The sequence below is a fragment of the Chelonoidis abingdonii genome, chromosome 1 (genome assembly GCF_003597395.2).
Source record: "Chelonoidis abingdonii isolate Lonesome George chromosome 1, CheloAbing_2.0, whole genome shotgun sequence".
NCBI classification, from domain to species: Eukaryota; Metazoa; Chordata; order Testudines; family Testudinidae; genus Chelonoidis; species Chelonoidis abingdonii.
Genome location: NC_133769.1, coordinates 95,817,464 through 95,835,061, shown reverse-complemented (window position 1 = coordinate 95,835,061; position 17,598 = coordinate 95,817,464). Strand labels below are relative to the sequence as shown.

Here is a 17,598-nt window from a genome sequence, read left to right as displayed (position 1 = left end):
CTGAAGGAGAGTACGCTCATCTTCGGTTACTCAGCCCAACTTACATAGTCATCCTCTGTGCTATGGGCTAATAAGCTCATTGTTAGAGACGTCCCACCTTAATACTGTATTTGACCCACTTGTGCCTCCGGCGTTAGCACATTTAAGCAGGTTAGTATTTATCCCTATGGAGACCCTAAGAGAAGGAAGAGTTACCAAGTACCTACGAGGGTCTCAGAGTGTACTTGTCATGAAGAAAAATGGTGAGCGCTCCCTCTCACACTGAAATCTTTATCAGGAGCTTTCTCTCTCCCTTCTCCCTTGCCACAGGCCTTAGCTCTCCCCCTCAGAGAGTTTTCCAGTGGAATTATTTCCCCAATCACTGCTGTGACTGCTGCTCTGGCAGCTTCATATGGCCAGAACACAAAGGTGACAGCAGATGCTAAGAAGTTCTCAGTGTAGGGTGACCAGATGTCCCAATATTATTGGGGGTGTCCCGATTTTAGGGGACTTGTTCCGCATTCCAACCTTACATCATTCAGCACTGCTTCCTGGGGGAGCTCCTGGCGCCCACCCACTGGCAGGAGCATCACATGCTGCAGGGGCGGGGCTTTCAGGCACAGGGTGTGGGCAGAGAGCCCTCCATCCCCCCTCCACCCGACCTGACCCACAACCCTAGGAGCCGGAGGGACCAGCCTGCTGAATGCTTCCCAGGACAGGAGCCATCCCAAGTGAGCACCACTAGGACTCCCCATCTTCCACCTGGCAGGCCCCTCGGACTCTTAGGGCGGGGGAGGCAGTGCTTCTGCATGTTGCCGGTGCCTATAAGCCCGGCTCTGCAGGTCCAGCAGCTCCCACTGACACTTTTCCCAGCCAATGGGAGCCACGGAGCTTGCGCTTGTGGCGGGTGCAGCACACGGAGAGTCTGGAGACCCCCCTTGCCCAGGAGCCAGAAACAGGGCTGATGAGTGTCACCAGGGAAGGGGGCAGGGTGTGATGGAGTGAGTGTCTGGGCGGTGTGTGGGGGGTGCAGGGCTGTAAGGGTGTGGAGGGCACTGCCCAGTGGGGGAGGTTTGTGTGTGTCAGGGCTCTGGGCAGTGCAGGTCTGTGTGGGGCATTGTGTAGTTGTGGTGGTGGTGCTGTGGGGAAGGGCACTGGGAGGGAGGAAGAAAGGGAGGGAGGGGAAATCTGTGTGTATTGGGAAAATAGCGAGTGGGGGGTTCTGTGTGGGGTGCTGGGCAGCTGTGGTGGGGCTGTGGGCAGGGGGGCACTGGGCAGGGTGTGTGTGCACAGCACTGTGTATTTGTGGTGAAAGGGTTGAAGGGGGGCTTTGGGCATAGTGGATCCAGGGGAGCTGTGTGGCATTTCACTCTTGCGATCTGATCACCCTATCTCAGTGGAAGATGCAGGGTTGGGAGAACCGGTCACATCTTCACCAGTCCTCTTGCTTACACTGGATGTCAGGATGGAGAAGCAGGTACAGCAATGCCCAGCACAGGGTGGTGGAGGTGGTCTCAGTGCCAGCACTAAACAAGTCAAATGTTACCACACGAAGGTTGTTGTCATTGAATCTGCTCCCCGCGTGCTCTTTGGCCTGAAGGGAACAAAAGAGAGTGTGATTTGACCTTAGATTTTTATTGAGGAGACAGGAGCAGACGGGTAGATAATGGTAATTCATATTCTCAGACTGAAAGGTTGAATTGTTTGCAGAGTGCAGCGTAACACGTGCATATGACAACACATGCCGTAAAGGTTCCTTGGTTGCATGCATTTCAAGGTAATAATTTGTCCCACACATCATAGACTTCATCAGGAATAAAACTCAGGACCTTCTGCTCCAAAAACACAGGGTATGTCTACCATCTTTTCCTTCACACTGCGTTAGAGAACCCAGTGCTTGAGCATCTACACTGGGGTAGTCGGTAGGTGGATGGCAGGCCAAATCTGGACTGCTAGATGCTTTTGAACAGACCCTGAAATCTTTTAATTTACTTATTATTATTATTATTTATTTTTCTCTGCAGTTGGGACCTTGCCTATACCCTGACCAAGAAATTTGGACCTTGACAAACAATTATCGACTAACCCTGCAGAAGCCTACGCTGATTGTCAACCCTAGGTTAAGAATATTCTAGGACAGGCATGAACCTCTGGCATCCACACTGTAGCAGACAGAGCCGAGTGAAACCAGCTATATTCCACGCTCCCTAACACTCTCTCAGAATGTGGCTGCTCTAGCCCTGACTGTGGGAAAGCTTTACTGCCCACCCTGCACATTACAGGAAGTTTGACCAGCCTGTCAAAACTGCCTGCTGAGCAACATGGAAGAAGCCCCTTTTCAAGAACTTTTCTTGCTTGCGCTGTCCTGCCTGTGTCAGAAATGAGGCTGAGTTTCCATGAGGCGCTGGTGGACATTTCAGCGGCACTTTCTGACCCTCCAAAGTCCACGGGTGTTGGAATAATTTTTATAGTGGGAGTGTTGATGATGGAAACCATGTATTTGGTGTTTGTTATCACTAATTCAAGCCAGCGGTTGTGGCCAGTTCCAGTTCCAGCACCACTAAGGCACCTGAAAGAGCTTATGGTGGAGGAGGAGGAGGAATACCCAGGCACGGCAGACTCACACTGGCTGATGGTGCTCAGTACACTCAGCATACGCGCTGGAAACTCTGCGCACAGTCTCTTACCACCAGAGTTAAAGGAGGGTCTCCAGTCAGTCTTAGAGATTTGTGCCTCTGCAACCACAAGACGTTAGTTTGATCACTCACACTGGATCAGGTCAGAAATTCCAGGTAGTACCATAAGGGTTTCTTATCTAGATTTTCTCAGAGCAATTTTATAAATTTGGACATAGACTTAACATGGGCAATAACTAATATGCTATTTAAAAGCCAATTAAAATGTAATTTGCTTTATTTGCGACTCAGAACAAGAAGTTGACATTTAGAAACTTCCCACAAAATGAACGTTTTTAAAAAAGGTTTCAGGTTAATCAACATTTTAAAAATACCATAAAATAAAACAAACCATAAAATAAATAAAAAATTGAAATGTGCTGTTCTGACCTCAAAACAGAATGTTTCAAGCCCATCAAAATGTTGCATTTTGATTTTTTCTGAATGAAATTCTGTCAAAAACAACATGTTTCATTCTTTCAATTTTGCAACCACCTGTTCTAGAAGGATATAAAAACAGATCAGGTTTTTGTTCTGGAACATTTTTCCAGCCAGGAATTCCCAGCAGCCTGCCTTTCAACGAAGCTGTGACTTGGAAGGATGAAGGAAGTCTTCACTATGACCTTTGTCAAACTATTAAAAAGAAGTGTCTCTAAACTGTACATGGTCGGCTTATGTTAGGGCTGTTTCACGGCCAAGAGAGCTAAGGAGCCAGGCACAGCACCCACTAGGAGTGGGGCACTGCCTCAGTACAAAGTTCCAGCTATCAGCCTATTCTTCAGCTGATTTCTGAGCGTGAACTCATTAGACTCACTAGATAAGGGAAAACCAGAAGAAATAGAACAGTGAGCTGTTCATAGCAGTTCTATTAGCAAAAGGATTTTGCTTGTAAAAACTTGACAACGAGGGACAAGGGAAGCTAACAGGGAGGGTTCCCGTCACTAATATCTTCACAGAGCCAATGAGATCTACACCTGCTGTTCTCCTCCTACCTTCTCTATCTCCTGTAGAAAAGCATCAGTGAAATCTCTCTTTTCGGTAGGATTCCAGGTCGTCCTGTGCTCCTTCACAAGCTCATTTGTGAAGTCAAGGACCGCCTTTTGGGATCGGAAGACTCTCTGTGGCACTCCAGGGATGCGCAGCAGCCAAGGTACTACGAAAAGGAGCTAAGATAACACAGTGAGAGAGGGAAAACCACAGCCCATGACTCCCAGAAAAGAATCACTAAACTACAATCTTACTGATCAATCAAATGGCAGCTTCTTACCGACCAAATCATACATGCTGAGTTACCTGGGGCAGGAATCCAGCTTCTTCATTTAAGGTCTGTTCAAATGCAGCAATCTCTGAAATTTCTTATTGTCATAGTCAAAGTGCTCGCCATAGACGAGGGAGCAGATCACATTGCTAACTGCGTTGTTTATAAGAAAATGTGGATCAAAAGGATTACATGAAAAACATACAGGACCAAACAAAGACATTAGGAGGTACAACATCATTGTAGCCTCCCCCTCGCTGCATGAACATACTGGGCAAGAACCTGTAACCTTTGAAAACTGCTTCCAAAAACCAATTTCAAGTCCATGCTCATGTAACCTGGGGAAGTTAAAGATGCCTCTCATACTAACAGGGTTGGGCCTGGTCAATACTTGGAAGAGAGATCACCATGGAAATCTTAATTTCAGGATTGTGCTGCAGATTCAGTCAGTGGTACTGACTAAAGGCCTTTGTCTGCAGCCATATTAGGAAGCAGCAGCCATTAGCTAAGAAGTCACATCCTCGCATTCCATCTAAAATACATTACAACAATTAACATCGGGCTGTTAAAAAGGCGATCCTGTCCTAATACCACCCACTATCGCCAGATTAAAAAAAACAGATCTTAAGATGGTTAAAGAACACTTAGTTTGATAGCGTCCTGTCTGGCATGAAATCACTTATCATTAGTCGTGGTGGTCAAATCCTCATTTCTTTCTTGTATTATCTCTATTGTTTGTCTGTCTGATCTCTGTCTGGTTCCTTGTTTTTGTCTGTTACATAATTATTTTGCTAGGTGTGAATTAGTGAAGGTGGCGGGATCTGATTGGTTAGAGAATTTTGTTGCAATATCTTAGAATTGATTAGTAAAATGATTGGTTAATATAGCTAAGCAGGACTCAAGTTTCACTATATAAACTGGGTGCCAAGAAGCAGACCAGCAAAGAAGGAACAGAAGGATTAGAAGGAGGAAAGACTTGGAAGAAGAAGACTTAACCATTAAGACACAGCCTAAGATCAAAGCTGCAAAGAATCCTCTGCACAACCCTGACATGCAGCAACCAAAATCCAGACAAGACTGTCCTTGTATGGCCAACAGGGAAAGTCCTCCTGCCTGACCAGGACTGGTGAGCATAGCAATGTATGCATAGTACGTGTATTCTGCTTGGTAATTGTTAAAAAATAGAGGTTATTACTGTGTAAGGCTCTTTCGCTGGTAAAAGGTCTTGCAAACCAGCAAACAGTACGCCCTGAGCCCTAGGAATAGGGTATGGGTGGGTGTCTAAATTAAGAGGGTTACATCTTGAGCCCTAAGAACTGGGTAAAGTGGGTGCCCCTAGAGTGTGCGAGTAACAGAGAACTGTGTGCTGGTAACAGTACTCATCTCTGCCTCAGTACTGAACCCGTGCCTGCTGTGTACAGACAGATGTTACTGGGCTGCTACAGACATTTTTAAGTTGAGGCATAAAAGTGATGTCTTTAAAGACTTCATGGCATGTTTTGGAAGTGTTTTAATGTTGATGCCTCCACCAAATTCCAGCTGAGGTAATAACATTCTACCAACCTAAAATTCCCCTTGCACATTCAATTGAAGATGTTGGATTGTTTGGTTTTTTGTTTTTTTACTTCCCATCACAAACTCTCATGTTAAAACATCTGTCAGGCTATCATATTATCTTTCATTTTCTTATGTATGGAAGTTACACTGGTCCCCTGCCCCATCTCCCTTGATGCCACAAACCTTTTTCAGAAGAGATCGCAGAGCATAGAAATCCAGCTTCCTCTGTCACACGCTGAGCTAGGGATTTCTTTCCCATCCCAAAGTTCCTCAAGGTGGAGAGTGCAAATCTCCTTTGCTCCTTCCAGGCCTGACCATATCTTGCAACCACCACCCCTGGAAAATATTAATAAACAAGAGACAATCACCTCTGGGAAGCACCATCCAACATTCACTGGACAGCAACAAAATAGGGCTGGAGGGACTGGCTTCTGAGGAAGGATAAAAGAAACTAAATGTTGCTTGGCCAAATGGCAACTAATGGGAGCTATTATTGCATCTTCAGAGGTGTAGGTGGTTAGTGCAGAAGGAGAGGGATTACTCAGGGAGCTCCAAGATATAGCTAGGAGTAAGGGCATGAAATTCAGGTCCAGATCTGCAGCTGGTATAAACTGATGTAGTCAATGGAGCTAAGCCATGCTATACTCTAAGGGTGTGAGGCTCAGGTTGGATGTCAGAAAACATTTCCCAATGATGAGATCTACTAAACTACTCAATAGTCTCTCAAAGGAATTAATGGATGCCCCATCACAAGTCCTTGAAAATTGGATTGGACAAAGCACTGGAGAACATACTATAAGGAACATCTCTGCATTGGCGAGAGTATGGGCCAGGGTGAGGCTGAGAACACAGGCGGTGCGTAATGGAGGTTGGGGGAGGCTAACCAGGGCCGGTGCAACCATTTAGGCAAACTAGGCGTCCGCCTAGGGCGCCTAGTGGTTGGAGGTGCCTAAAAGCCCCCTCAGGCGAGGAGGTGGAGGTGAGCTGGGTGGTGGGGTGCACGGAGAGGGTTGCCCGCAATAACGAGGGGGGGGGTGCACAAGGGAACCGCTCCCTGCCCCAGCTCACCTCCACTCTGCCTCCTCCGCTGAGCTCACAGCCCAGCTATAAGTCTTCTCCAATCAGCATCGCAAGCCTGGGAGGGGAGGAGAATTAGAGCAGCGCCGACGTGCTCAGTGGAGGAGGTGGAGCCGAGGTGAGCTGGGGCAGGCTACTCAGGCAGTCTTAAGTTTCCGCAGGAGATCTCCCCAGGCAGGGTTAGCTGCCATGCGGGGGGGGGTTAGCTGGGGGCAGTACAAGGTGGAAGTTTCGCCTAGGGCGCGCAACTTCCTTGCACCGGCCCTGAGGCTAATACTCCCCACCATGGCCCAGGGCCAGTGGGAGGACTCAGAGCTCCTCCAGCCAGCCTGGGCTTGGGGTGGCTCAGGCCGGTGGTGGCTTGGGCGACGCTTCTCTGGCCACAATAGGGGCTTGGGACAGGGGACTAGTCTCCCCAATGGAGGGTTCACACGCTGCCTATGGTTGAGAATATGTGAATCTATAGATATTTTTCCAGATCTAATCTTTGTTATGTTAGTGCTTTGGGATAACCTGAGAAGATTCCAGCCCAACAAGCCTCCCTTTTAGGTTGCATTTCTTTCTACCTTCCCCCACTTTCACTCTTCAGTCCTGGAGGTTCCTCAGAAAGAGGTTATTTCTTTTACAAGCCGAGGAAGGTACATACGTATGGTGAGGGTTAAGAAACTGCCAGTTCTGACAATGGCAGCCAATCAGTATTGATTAGCACGTACATTCTACTGAACATTTCAGGATGGCCCGTCTTAGTAGTTGTGGCAGCGCTGCAGTTGGGAAGGAGAGTCCCCATTTTGATCTAACCTGACTTCCTCCTCTCGAGAGGTAGTGTCAGGGGAAGACTCCAGCAAAAGCAACATCAGCAGAGGGACAAGAGAGGGAGGGAGCTCACTTCCTAAGTCCCCTTCAACCTCTCCTGGAGCTCAAATGATAAACCCAGCCAGTCCCCCTGCAACACTGCCAGAAAACTATGTTAGTTTCCAAGGTACTTGCCTTCCGAATTCTCTCCGTAACCCAAGTGCTCATATATAGAAAAGTATGGTCGGTCAGCAAAGTCCTCTGATTTCTGGACCAATGCTTCTTTTACAGCTTTGAATCCATTCACTACTATCAGATTACTCCAGCAGTTCTGAAGGCTGAAGACATTTCCATATTTTTTACTCAGCTGCCAAGAAAAGAAAAAGGAAAAACATATTGTTGGAAGTCAGGCTGGAAAGCAAGCCTGAAAAAATCATCTTGCATTTCTGTACTCTCTCTAACTTAGAAGGATCTCAGAGCACTCTGTTGGGCTTGTTAGCTCATCACGGATGTGCAGCCACTTCTGGAGTGGAACAACTCACAGCAGTACTACACAGCCACTTACACAGGGAGAGAAGAATACCACCATTGTCAGCTGATGGTGGAGGACGAGTTTATGTCAGCATAGTGTAACTAACCAAGTTGAAATTTGGCCAGGGACCTTGTGAAAGTGTCATGGGCTCGTTAACGACCACCAGCGGTCAGGAGCTCTTTTGGTGTCTTCAGAGATAACAGACCCAAGCGTACACTGTTCCTTAAAACCACGGTGTGGCACTGGTTGAACCACCATGTAAGGAGGCGCCCTGGCTCCCCACCGCACCTGATGGGGACGAGCCAGAGCAGGCACCTCCGTGGGTGGAGCCAACACCACCTGTCCCTGCCCCCTGGAAGTCAAGGGGCGGGACAGGAAGTATAAAAGCCCGGCCCCAGAGCTCTGTTGGGGGCCAGCCGCTGAAGAGGACAGACGCTGAGGCCCAAGCTCCCACTGGGCCCAATCTGCCTCGTGCCCGGTATCCAGAGGACCGCCAGCCTGACCTGCCCTGCGCGCGCTATCCGGAGGAGCGCTGGCCGGATCTGCCTCGTGCCCGGTATCCGGAGGACCCCCAACCTGACCTGCCCTTGCTATCCAGAGGACCCCCAGCCTGACCTGCCCTGCGCTCGCTATCCGGAGGAGCGCTGGCCGGACCTGCCTCGTGCCCGGTATCCGGAGGACCCCCAGCCTGACCTGCCCTGTGCTCACTATCCGGGGGAGCCGTTGGAGTGTCCTGCCTCCCAGTATCCAGAGGAACCCATGGTCTGGGACCCCCCGAACTACACCAGCGGAGGCCAGGTACAGGGAGAGGGGGGAATTGGAAGTAGCCCGGGGGTAGCCGACCCCAGTCTGGCTCCTGGGGACTGTGAACCCACGTCAGTGTGTTGCAGCCAGGATTCCCCACTGATGGCAGCAAACCCTTGCTGCTGCTAGGGCCCCGGGCTGGGACGCAGTGGAGTGGGAGGGTCTGCGTCCCCCCTGCCACCCGTCCAAGGGTGGCAGATTCCCCCTCTCCCGGGCCTGAGGAGGCCTTCTCTATAGACTCACTGGTTGTACTGTGTTTGCTCAGCCCCTGAGTGCAGGAGCTGAGCCTGAACCATTTGCTGCCTGCCCTGCCCAAGGGCCGGGCTTAGACACCGTGCTTAGACACCGTGCTTGGGCTCGCCTCTGTTACCGGTCTCCTCCGTCCCTATACCCGGCCGAGGTGGCCCAACGTCGCAGACTGCTGTGTGTAAGGAGGCGCCCTGGCTCCCCGCCGCACCTGAGGGGGACGAGCCCCAGCACGACCGGTTTACACACCAACACAGAGAGCTTTCTGCACTAATTCCTGCAACACATGGCTTTGCATAGGAAATATCCCATTCAAGTACTGACTAGGCCCAACCTTGCTTATTTTATGAAATCTGACAGAGGGTCTAGTAGTGCTGGCTACAGATACACAAAAAATAAAATTATTGACATAAGGGATTGGGGGGGGGCGTTTCCTGTGATGCTGGCAAATGAGGTGCCAGTTCTTGCCCAAGTTGCAGACATTAGCTAAGAACTAACAAACTCATCGCTGGAGACCAGACCAGTTTACCTGTATGTTAGTTTGCTCAAAATAGGTATTAGTCTTACAAGAATGTATGTAGTGTTTAGACTCTGTGAAATGCTTGAGAGTTGCTGCAGGCGTTAATCTCACTTGCGGTGCCTGTGTTCCGCACCATAAGAAAATATTTAAGTTTTGCTTTATAACTTAGCAAATGGCTGCTCTGGACTTGTGAATCCAGGCACAGGAATCCTCCCTCCCCACATCGAGGAGGACTGTCAAAATCAGCTGGGTCAAGGAACATTGCAATACAAAGGACTGGCTAACGGCCCGGCCCTATCCCACCTTGGAAATGCCATGTGCAAGGAGGCTTGTTCTGTGGACTTGGAAGCTGAATGAAGGAAATAAAACAAAGTCACAGGAAAATTTTCCATCTGTTTGGCTATCTGAACTGCGACACTGCTAGAGATCCCCAGGGCTGCCTGCTGGGTCCGCCCTGAAAGACACTTTGAATAAACATGTCACTGCAACTCAGTCACTCTTAGATTTAGATGATAACTTATTTGCAAGTATATGTTTGCTTGCTTGAACCTGAAAATAACTCTGTCATTTCTTTTTCCTAGTTAACAAACCTTCAGATCATTTATTACAGGATTGGCTACAGGTGTTGTCTTTGCTGTAAGATCTAGGGTATCAACTGATCTGGGGTAAGTGACAGGAATAACCTGAATGTGGTGTGATTTTTTTGGTGACCATTTATCAGTAAGTCCAGTTCATCTGGGTGGCAAGATAGACTGGAGATTCTAAGGGGACTGTCTGAGACTCCATGGTAAGCCTGTTACAGTGATACAGGAGCAGGGGTGCTGGAATGGGGGGGGGGGAAGGGTCAGGGGGGCGCTCCCCACAGTGGCCCGGGCTTCCTGGGTGGCTCTTACCACAGCCAGGCTTGGGCTTCCAGCCTGGCATGGAGGCAGGGCCTCAGGGAAAAGAGAAGGAGCAGGGGGTGGAGGCACAAAGAGGGCAGGGCCTCAGGGGATGAGAGGAGAGGAGAGGTAGGGCCACAGAGGGGGCAGAGCCTCATGCCATCCCATACACTTCTATCGAGGTTCCAGCACTCCTGTCCAGGAGTTCACATTAGATACTGGCTCGGTGCAATCTGCTTACGTAACACACCACAGTTTGGGGTATCTGCCCTGCTTAGCAGTCTGCCCTGAGACAGGCACTCACACTCTTGAGCCCCTCCCAACAGCATGATCGTTTCTTTGCCCATCTCTTAACCTACGTGGGTGGTTCATTACCCCAAAAACATTAGCCAGAAGATGGCTTATTGCAGCTATGACATGTGACTATGAAGGCATCCTAGCCAAAGCTGTTCTGAGCATTACGGCAGATGGCAATAACACTCAGATAACGGGAAAGGTTTTTGTGTTGATTAGTGCCAGAATGCAGCTGTGATTCAACTATTTTGGTAGGGAAAAAAAAAATCACATCCCTGATTGAAATCATTAAAATCGATACAAAAACTGTGTGTAGACCAGACATGCCTGGAAAGGGGAAGCATAAAAGTCCTGCCCTTTTTCCACACTCAGGGAAACTTGAGGAGGGGGCACCTATGGAATTGCAGGTTTTCAGACAGTGCCCAACAACTTTCAGGTCTTAGACCAAAGCAAACCAAGTAAACTTCATTGAGAATGACATTCTTGGCTGCAAAACTGAGTTTTGTAATTACTAACCTTGATCCTTTCCTGCAGCTAACAGTTGTCTGGTGCAACGCTGGAGAGGGTAGCGCAAAGTTCTTTAAGATACCTCTGGACTCTCCTGATCATGTGCGCCAGTCCCATCCCACTCCCTTGCAGTAATTTAGATTAGCCTGAAGGCCTTTCTAAATTGTGGCAGTTTTCAATGGCCATGAGAGGCAGTTACAGCAGCTGGGATTCTGCAGGGTACAGGGGAACCCTGGCCCATGCCCCTTGGCTACAGGAAAGCATCATGTAGGAATTGCTGTTGGATTATCCCTCTGTCCTGGCTGAACACGCTGTGGCTGGCTACATTGGCTTTGAGGCTACTTTGCACCACTCCACCAGCACAGAGTGTGCCTGATGTAAGCGAGCACCAGGGCCACTGTACCCTGGTGACAGACAGGCATTGCAGAGCACAAAGCAGAACAATTCAAAGCAATCATCAAATAGTTTAGGTCCAAAATTTAATCTATTTTCAGCTATTTGTGGGATTTCTTGAGGATTGTACGCACACATGGGAGAAAATGCCCTTCTGGGCCAAGAATTTAGGAAGAGAAAAACCACAAGTAGTTGTTTTATGTGTATGTGAAAAACACAAGAAACCAATGCATCGTGTTCCAGCTTTTCTACAGTAACTTTCCTCAAAGCCACGTGGGCATCAGCCAACAATGCTGATGACACACAAAGAGGCACTTTGTAACAAGCAGATGAGAGTCTTTTTCTATAAGGCACTGGGGAACGTGTCTGTAACAGTGCCTAGCTTTCCGGGCATTCACCTCATTACCAGAAAGATACTGATTAAAAAGAGAATTCAGAGAAAAGCCACAAAAGAGATTAGGGAGTTGGATGGGCTGATTCATGAGGGAAAATAAAATGATCTAAATATATAGACTGGTCAAATATCTAAGGAAGGGGACTATGATTCTGACTGCAAGTATTTGAAAGGTAAAAATGCAAAGGATGGAGGGAAATTGTTTAGGTTTGGATGAAGGAGTAATGGATTGAGACTAAATAATGGAGAATTTACTCTGGACATCAAGAAAAACCCTCAGCGAGAGGTCTATCAGACTGGGGAATAGTTTCCTAGGGCATGTGATAAAAACCTCATTGCTGGTCATTAAAACTAGATAAAGCCCTCCAGGGCATACCACCAGAAATTAGAGGGGTGGATAAAAATAGGCCATTTCTCTCTTTGATTTCTATGATTCTGTAAGTAAAAGGAGCAGTTTTCGTTTTCGTTCTGTGAGAAATACTAGAAAGGAAAATGAAATTGTGTGAAATGGAAATGGGACAGAAAAGGGAATAATATGTTGTTACTACAAATGTGGAGTTAAAACAGCTACAGGTCAAAAGTGTTGTTGGTAGCATTGTCATCATCTGATTTGATCTGGAAACTCAAAAACTCTTCCTGCCACATGGTGAAAACATGAACCAGACTCAGTTTCCCTTGACTGGAGTGTTGAAAGGTGCCAGCCTTGAAATGGGGCCTCTGGAGTTTGGCAACTACAATCACAAAACATAATATGATTTAGTTGCCTCAAGCTACATCAGTAGTTTCCTTGGAGACAGGACAAAGCACGCACTTGCAACAACTAATCCTGCAGAGGTGGTGTGTGCTCTTGTTAGCGCAGACACAGCCAGCAAGCACATTCTACAGTTGTATAACTGGAGATTACAGGTTTGTTCACTTCTGCTGAGTCAGTGTGTCTGGGTGTTCCCCTGTGGATATGACGTGTGCAGTGGGGATCACTCTCCTCCACTGCTATCACATTTGCAGAGAATTCTACTGGACTTGAGAGTGAAATGTTGCCCTCTGGACCCTAGAGCCGGAGCAAAGCCACAGCAAATAATCACAGAGCGTTACAACCGCTCCTCCCGTAGGGGGACTGACTGTTACTGTGCTGGAAAATCCCCTGCATGTAAAATAACCCCTCTAGCCCACACCAGCTGGATTAACAAACCACCAGCCCACACCAGCTCTGTTCCCCAACACGCTGTGCTCAGGGTGACCAGATGTCCCGATTTACAGGGACAGTCCTGATATCCAGAGTTTTGTCTTAACAAGACACCAATTACCCCCCACCCCCATCCTGATTTTTCACACTTGCTATCTGGTCATCCTAGCTGTGCTCTCCAGCCCCTCTGTCACTGACCTGGGTAAAGGAGAGGTGCGGGTTGTGGAAATCGATCTGCAACATGGTCCCAATGAAAGGCAGAGAGGTTGGACCTGGTGGGTAGCGACTCCAGCTCTTCCTGCGCTTCAGAAAATCAAATAGCAGAGCGAAGACTGTGAGGGCTATGCCCAGTGCTGGGAGGTTGTTCCCACAGGATCGAAGCTGGGACCAGAGCCACAGGAGCAGCTCCATGATCGTTCTCCCCTTCCCCCCTCTGTATTTTTAACTCTCACCCCTGCCTCTTTTCCCTGCTCCTGTTTTCTCACTCTTTGCTATTTCTGTCTCCCTAGTTTCCTCCACTCATTCCCCTTCTCTCTCTGTTAATTTCTCAGACACCCGCCCCTCTCTTGCCAACATCACAGCTTGGAGCTGCCTGGCCAGAATTTCTCTATAGTCCCTCCTCTGCCTAGATAATACAGACTTGCAGGGGAGTAGTAATGAAAGGGCATAGCTCCATTTCCAGCATCTCTGGTATGTAACATAAGGAAGAAAGGAGCCCCTGGAACCTGTGTGAGCTGTAAGGTTGAGTCCATAGGCAAGGATGAGTCTCTCCTAGGGCTTTAATTGCCTCTTGTATTCAGAAGTACAAAAACAACAAGGAGTCCGGTGGCACCTTAAAGACTAACAGATTTATTTGGGCATAAGCTTTCATGGGTAAAACACCCACTTCTTCAGATGCATGGAGTGAAAATTACAAATACCAGCATTAATAAATATATATTTATGCCTGTATCTGTAATTTTCACTCCATGCATCTGAAGTGGGTTTTTTACCCATGAAAGCGTATGCCCAAATAAATCTGTTAGTCTTTAAGGTGCCACCAGATTCCTCATTGTTTTTGTGGATACAGACTAACATGGCTACCCCTCTGATACTATTCAGAAGTAGCAATCCTTACCTAGACTGACTAGATGTCTCCATTTTATAGGGACAGTCCTGATATTGGGAACTTTTTCTTATATAGGCGCCTATTACCGTCCCCCCTCCCCGGCTGGATTTTTCACACTTGCTATCTGGTCACCCTAACTTCACCGTTTCACCTCACTTGGTTAATAACCAGCTTTTGCTGAGCCCTTGAGACGTTGCTTAAAATGGGTTTAACTAGATCTGAGGCCCTACCCACAAAGTTACAAAGACAAATCCTGCTTTCACTAAATCTTGAAGGCAAATGATTTACTCACTGAGAGAAAAAAATTATCTGCTAGCCCCTGGCCAGAAGCTGAAATCCACTTCCTGCACCCACCACTGTCTGAGGATCTTGTGTGTCGAGATCAGAGCTCCTTGCACCTTCTTTAAAAATATACTTGCTACCATCTAGGGGATGTTATTTTTTATGCTATAGAAGGCAAAACTTCTGATAATGCAATAGTAGGGTGTGAGCCGGGCACCTCCTGATGCCAACTGGCAGAGGGCACAACGGTGCACAGAGTTTGACAGGAATCCCCCAGATAAGATAGATGTATAGTATTCACTAAAAAGTGAAACATGAGGTCTCTGCCCACAGCCAGTAATGGTCTGGTTGGCATGTTCTTTGCAGGATGCATGTCTGGATGATATTTAAAAAGTTACATATCTGTACTGAAAAATTATGTTCAAGGTCTGAGAGTTAAGACTGGTCACCAGAAGGTGAAAAATATGCTCGTCTCTTCCCTCTGCCCTCACACTTCTCTCTCTCCACCTGGTCAGGTGTGTATTGTGTAGTGGCTGTGCCCCAGTGGAGCCCTAGCCTCAGACTGAGCCAAACACTAATCAAGAGATAGTGAAATCGACAAGAAAGGAGCACACAGGAAAAAAAAAACCACCCATGGGTGCTGAGCGGCATCCGATTTACAAGTAAGGACGGTGGACTAGGGATATAACTGAGGGCAAAGAGACACACCCTGTGCATCTTTCCACTGAGAAGACAAGCTGGCAGCATGGCTTGTCTCATGGAAGATCACAACCAAGCCTGGCTGTAAGATACTGGAAGGGTTTTGGGGGAACTTTGCTCTACAAGACAGAAAAGTAACTAGTTAAATAAGTGTAGGGTCTAGAAAGCATGTTATGATTTTATTTTATATGTAAGCCATTTACTTCCAATACTTCGACTTGCTACTTCTCAAATCACTGTACTTTGTTAAAGAAACGTTTACTTGTTTTCACTACAAATGTGTCTGAGTGCCGCGTGTTCAACGGATCAATGATCTGAGGTGAAAGCGGCAAGAGGATGTGCACTGCTTGTTTGGGAGCAGCAAAGCTGTGAACATTGTGAAAGTCCAGTGGAACAGGGGCTGGACACTGCAGGGAGATGCTCAGAGGGCTCAGTGTACATGGGCCTATCACTAGCCTGCAGAGAAATAGCAGAGCTTGCACAGACCTAGAGGGGAGTGCTTGTGTTGCCTGGGACCAGTGGAGTTGGAGATAAGGCCAGATAAGGCTCCCTCACGCTAAAAGCAGGTGGTAGTGAGATGCCCTTATGCCAGGCTCAGGCTCTGAAGCCTGGAGAAGGGGTTGGGTGTCAGAGCCTGGGCTCAAACATCTAAGACTCCTCAAAGGAAGTGGTAGCAGCCCTGTTGCTTGATTTAGTTTCTCCTAAGGAGAGATCCAGATTCTCTGCATCTTGACGTTTTAAACCATGATTTGAGGACTTCAGTAGCTCAGACATAGGTTTGATACAGGAGTGGGTGGGTGAGAGTCTGTGGCCTGTGTTGTGCAGAAGGTCAGGCTAGATGATCATAATGGTCCCTTCTGACCTTAAAGGTCATGCACTTAGGGATTAATAATAAGAATTTTAGATATACATTGGGGACGCATCAGTTGGAAGCGACAGAGGAGGAGAAGGACCTTGGGGTATTGGTTGATAGCAGGATGACTATGAGCCGCCAATGCGATATGGCTGGTCACTGTCAAATAAGACAGGATACTGGGCTACATGCACAATTGGTCTGCGCCCGCTATCGGCCATTCTTATGCAGGAATCAGAATATATTGCCACTCGAGATCGCCCCAGTGGCGGACACGCGTGAGGTAATCTCGATCCTGTTCTGTCAGGATGTTTTGTAAGGAATAAATTACAGGTAGATTCCTCATGTTATTTCCACGATTGATGCCAATACAACCTACGCAACACGCAACTAAGTATTGTTAGACCATTGAGACTCATAATTGGTACGTTGTGATGGGTTACCAATCATGTTTATCTGCCTATATGTCAAGAGGATTTGGATAGTCTCCATCTGCCTGGTTTTCTGCTCAGGGATTCTTTACAAAGAATGTCACATTTTTGGGCTCTTCGAAGCTTTCTGCAAACTTTCTGAATTCTCCTCCTGCCTGGTAAAGGGCGGGGGGGGGGGGCGGCGGGCGCCGGTCCAAGGAGATGCCACATATGGAAGCAAACAGGTTCTTCCCATATGGCATTCCTTGAAACCGCGCCCTTCCCCCCCCCCCCCGCCTTTAACAGGCAAGAGGAAATTCAGAAAGTTTGCAGAAAGCTTCGAAGAGTTCAAAAATGTGACATTCTTTGTAAAGAGTCCCTGAGCGCACAGCAGATGGAGACTATCCATATCCTCTACATATGCAGATAAACATTGATGGTAACCCATCAGAACTGTACCATTATTTGAGTCTCATGATTCTAAGCAACTTAGTGCTGTTGTTAGTGTATTGGGCATTCCACTCCATGGATAATGAGGAATCTTTACTGTAATTTATTTCATTACAAAACGTCTTACCAGAATCAGGATCAGAAATTACTCCACCTGTCCACCATGGGGAATCTCGAGTGGCATATAATTTCATTTAGCATACGAAATAGGCCATTAACGGCGTCAGACCAATTGGTGCTGTATCGCCCAGTATCCTGTCTTATTGGAACTGTGAACCATGCCCGCTGCTTCCGCAAGGTGTGAAACACAAAGGGCCCCCTTTCCCAGATGTTCCCTCCGGCGCTCAACTCACAGTTCGTCAATCTGGCAAGTCTCTCTCTATGAGGGTTCAAGCCCTGACCAACACTTGGACTATCGCCTTGAGGGGACACCTAAAACCTCTCGTGACTGCACTGGAACTTCCGGGCTAACAACTATCTCAATCAATTTTAAGCGCCCCAACCCAAGTTCCCATTGAATCCGTGGTGTGTGCATGAAAATTTCCAGTGGTGGAAAACCAACAGGTGTGATTGCCTTGAATTTTACAAGGAGGAAGGCTGATGGTCTCTCTGGTTGCATAATCCCAGGACAGTAAAGTCAAACCTGGCCAGACCTGATGCAACATGTTTCTTGCTCCCTCTGGGAATAATACGAAGGTGCTGTG

The 17,598-nt window shown here is 47.8% G+C and overlaps 1 protein-coding gene, 1 long non-coding RNA gene and 1 pseudogene across 2 annotated transcripts in view; all 3 read right to left on the bottom strand.

Moving 5' to 3' along the window:
* Positions 1-926: 926 nt before the first annotated feature.
* Positions 927-4,153, bottom strand: LOC116838146 (cytochrome P450 2D17-like; annotated as a pseudogene).
* Positions 4,154-5,658: 1,505 nt separating this feature from the next.
* The window catches only part of TCF20 (transcription factor 20), a 151,094-nt gene continuing 139,154 nt past the window's right edge, over positions 5,659-17,598 (bottom strand). Inside the window, exon 5 of the mRNA XM_075067788.1 lies at positions 5,659-5,805. Coding sequence (XP_074923889.1) covers positions 5,740-5,805 — 66 coding nt within the window. The 3' untranslated portion in view covers positions 5,659-5,739. The remainder of the gene's footprint in view (positions 5,806-17,598) is intronic.
* Positions 13,285-13,678, bottom strand: LOC142047102 (uncharacterized). Its single transcript, XR_012656264.1, has 2 exons — positions 13,545-13,678; positions 13,285-13,390 (listed from the first exon to the last, which is right to left on the bottom strand). It is a non-coding gene; the product is annotated as an uncharacterized LOC142047102 (long non-coding RNA).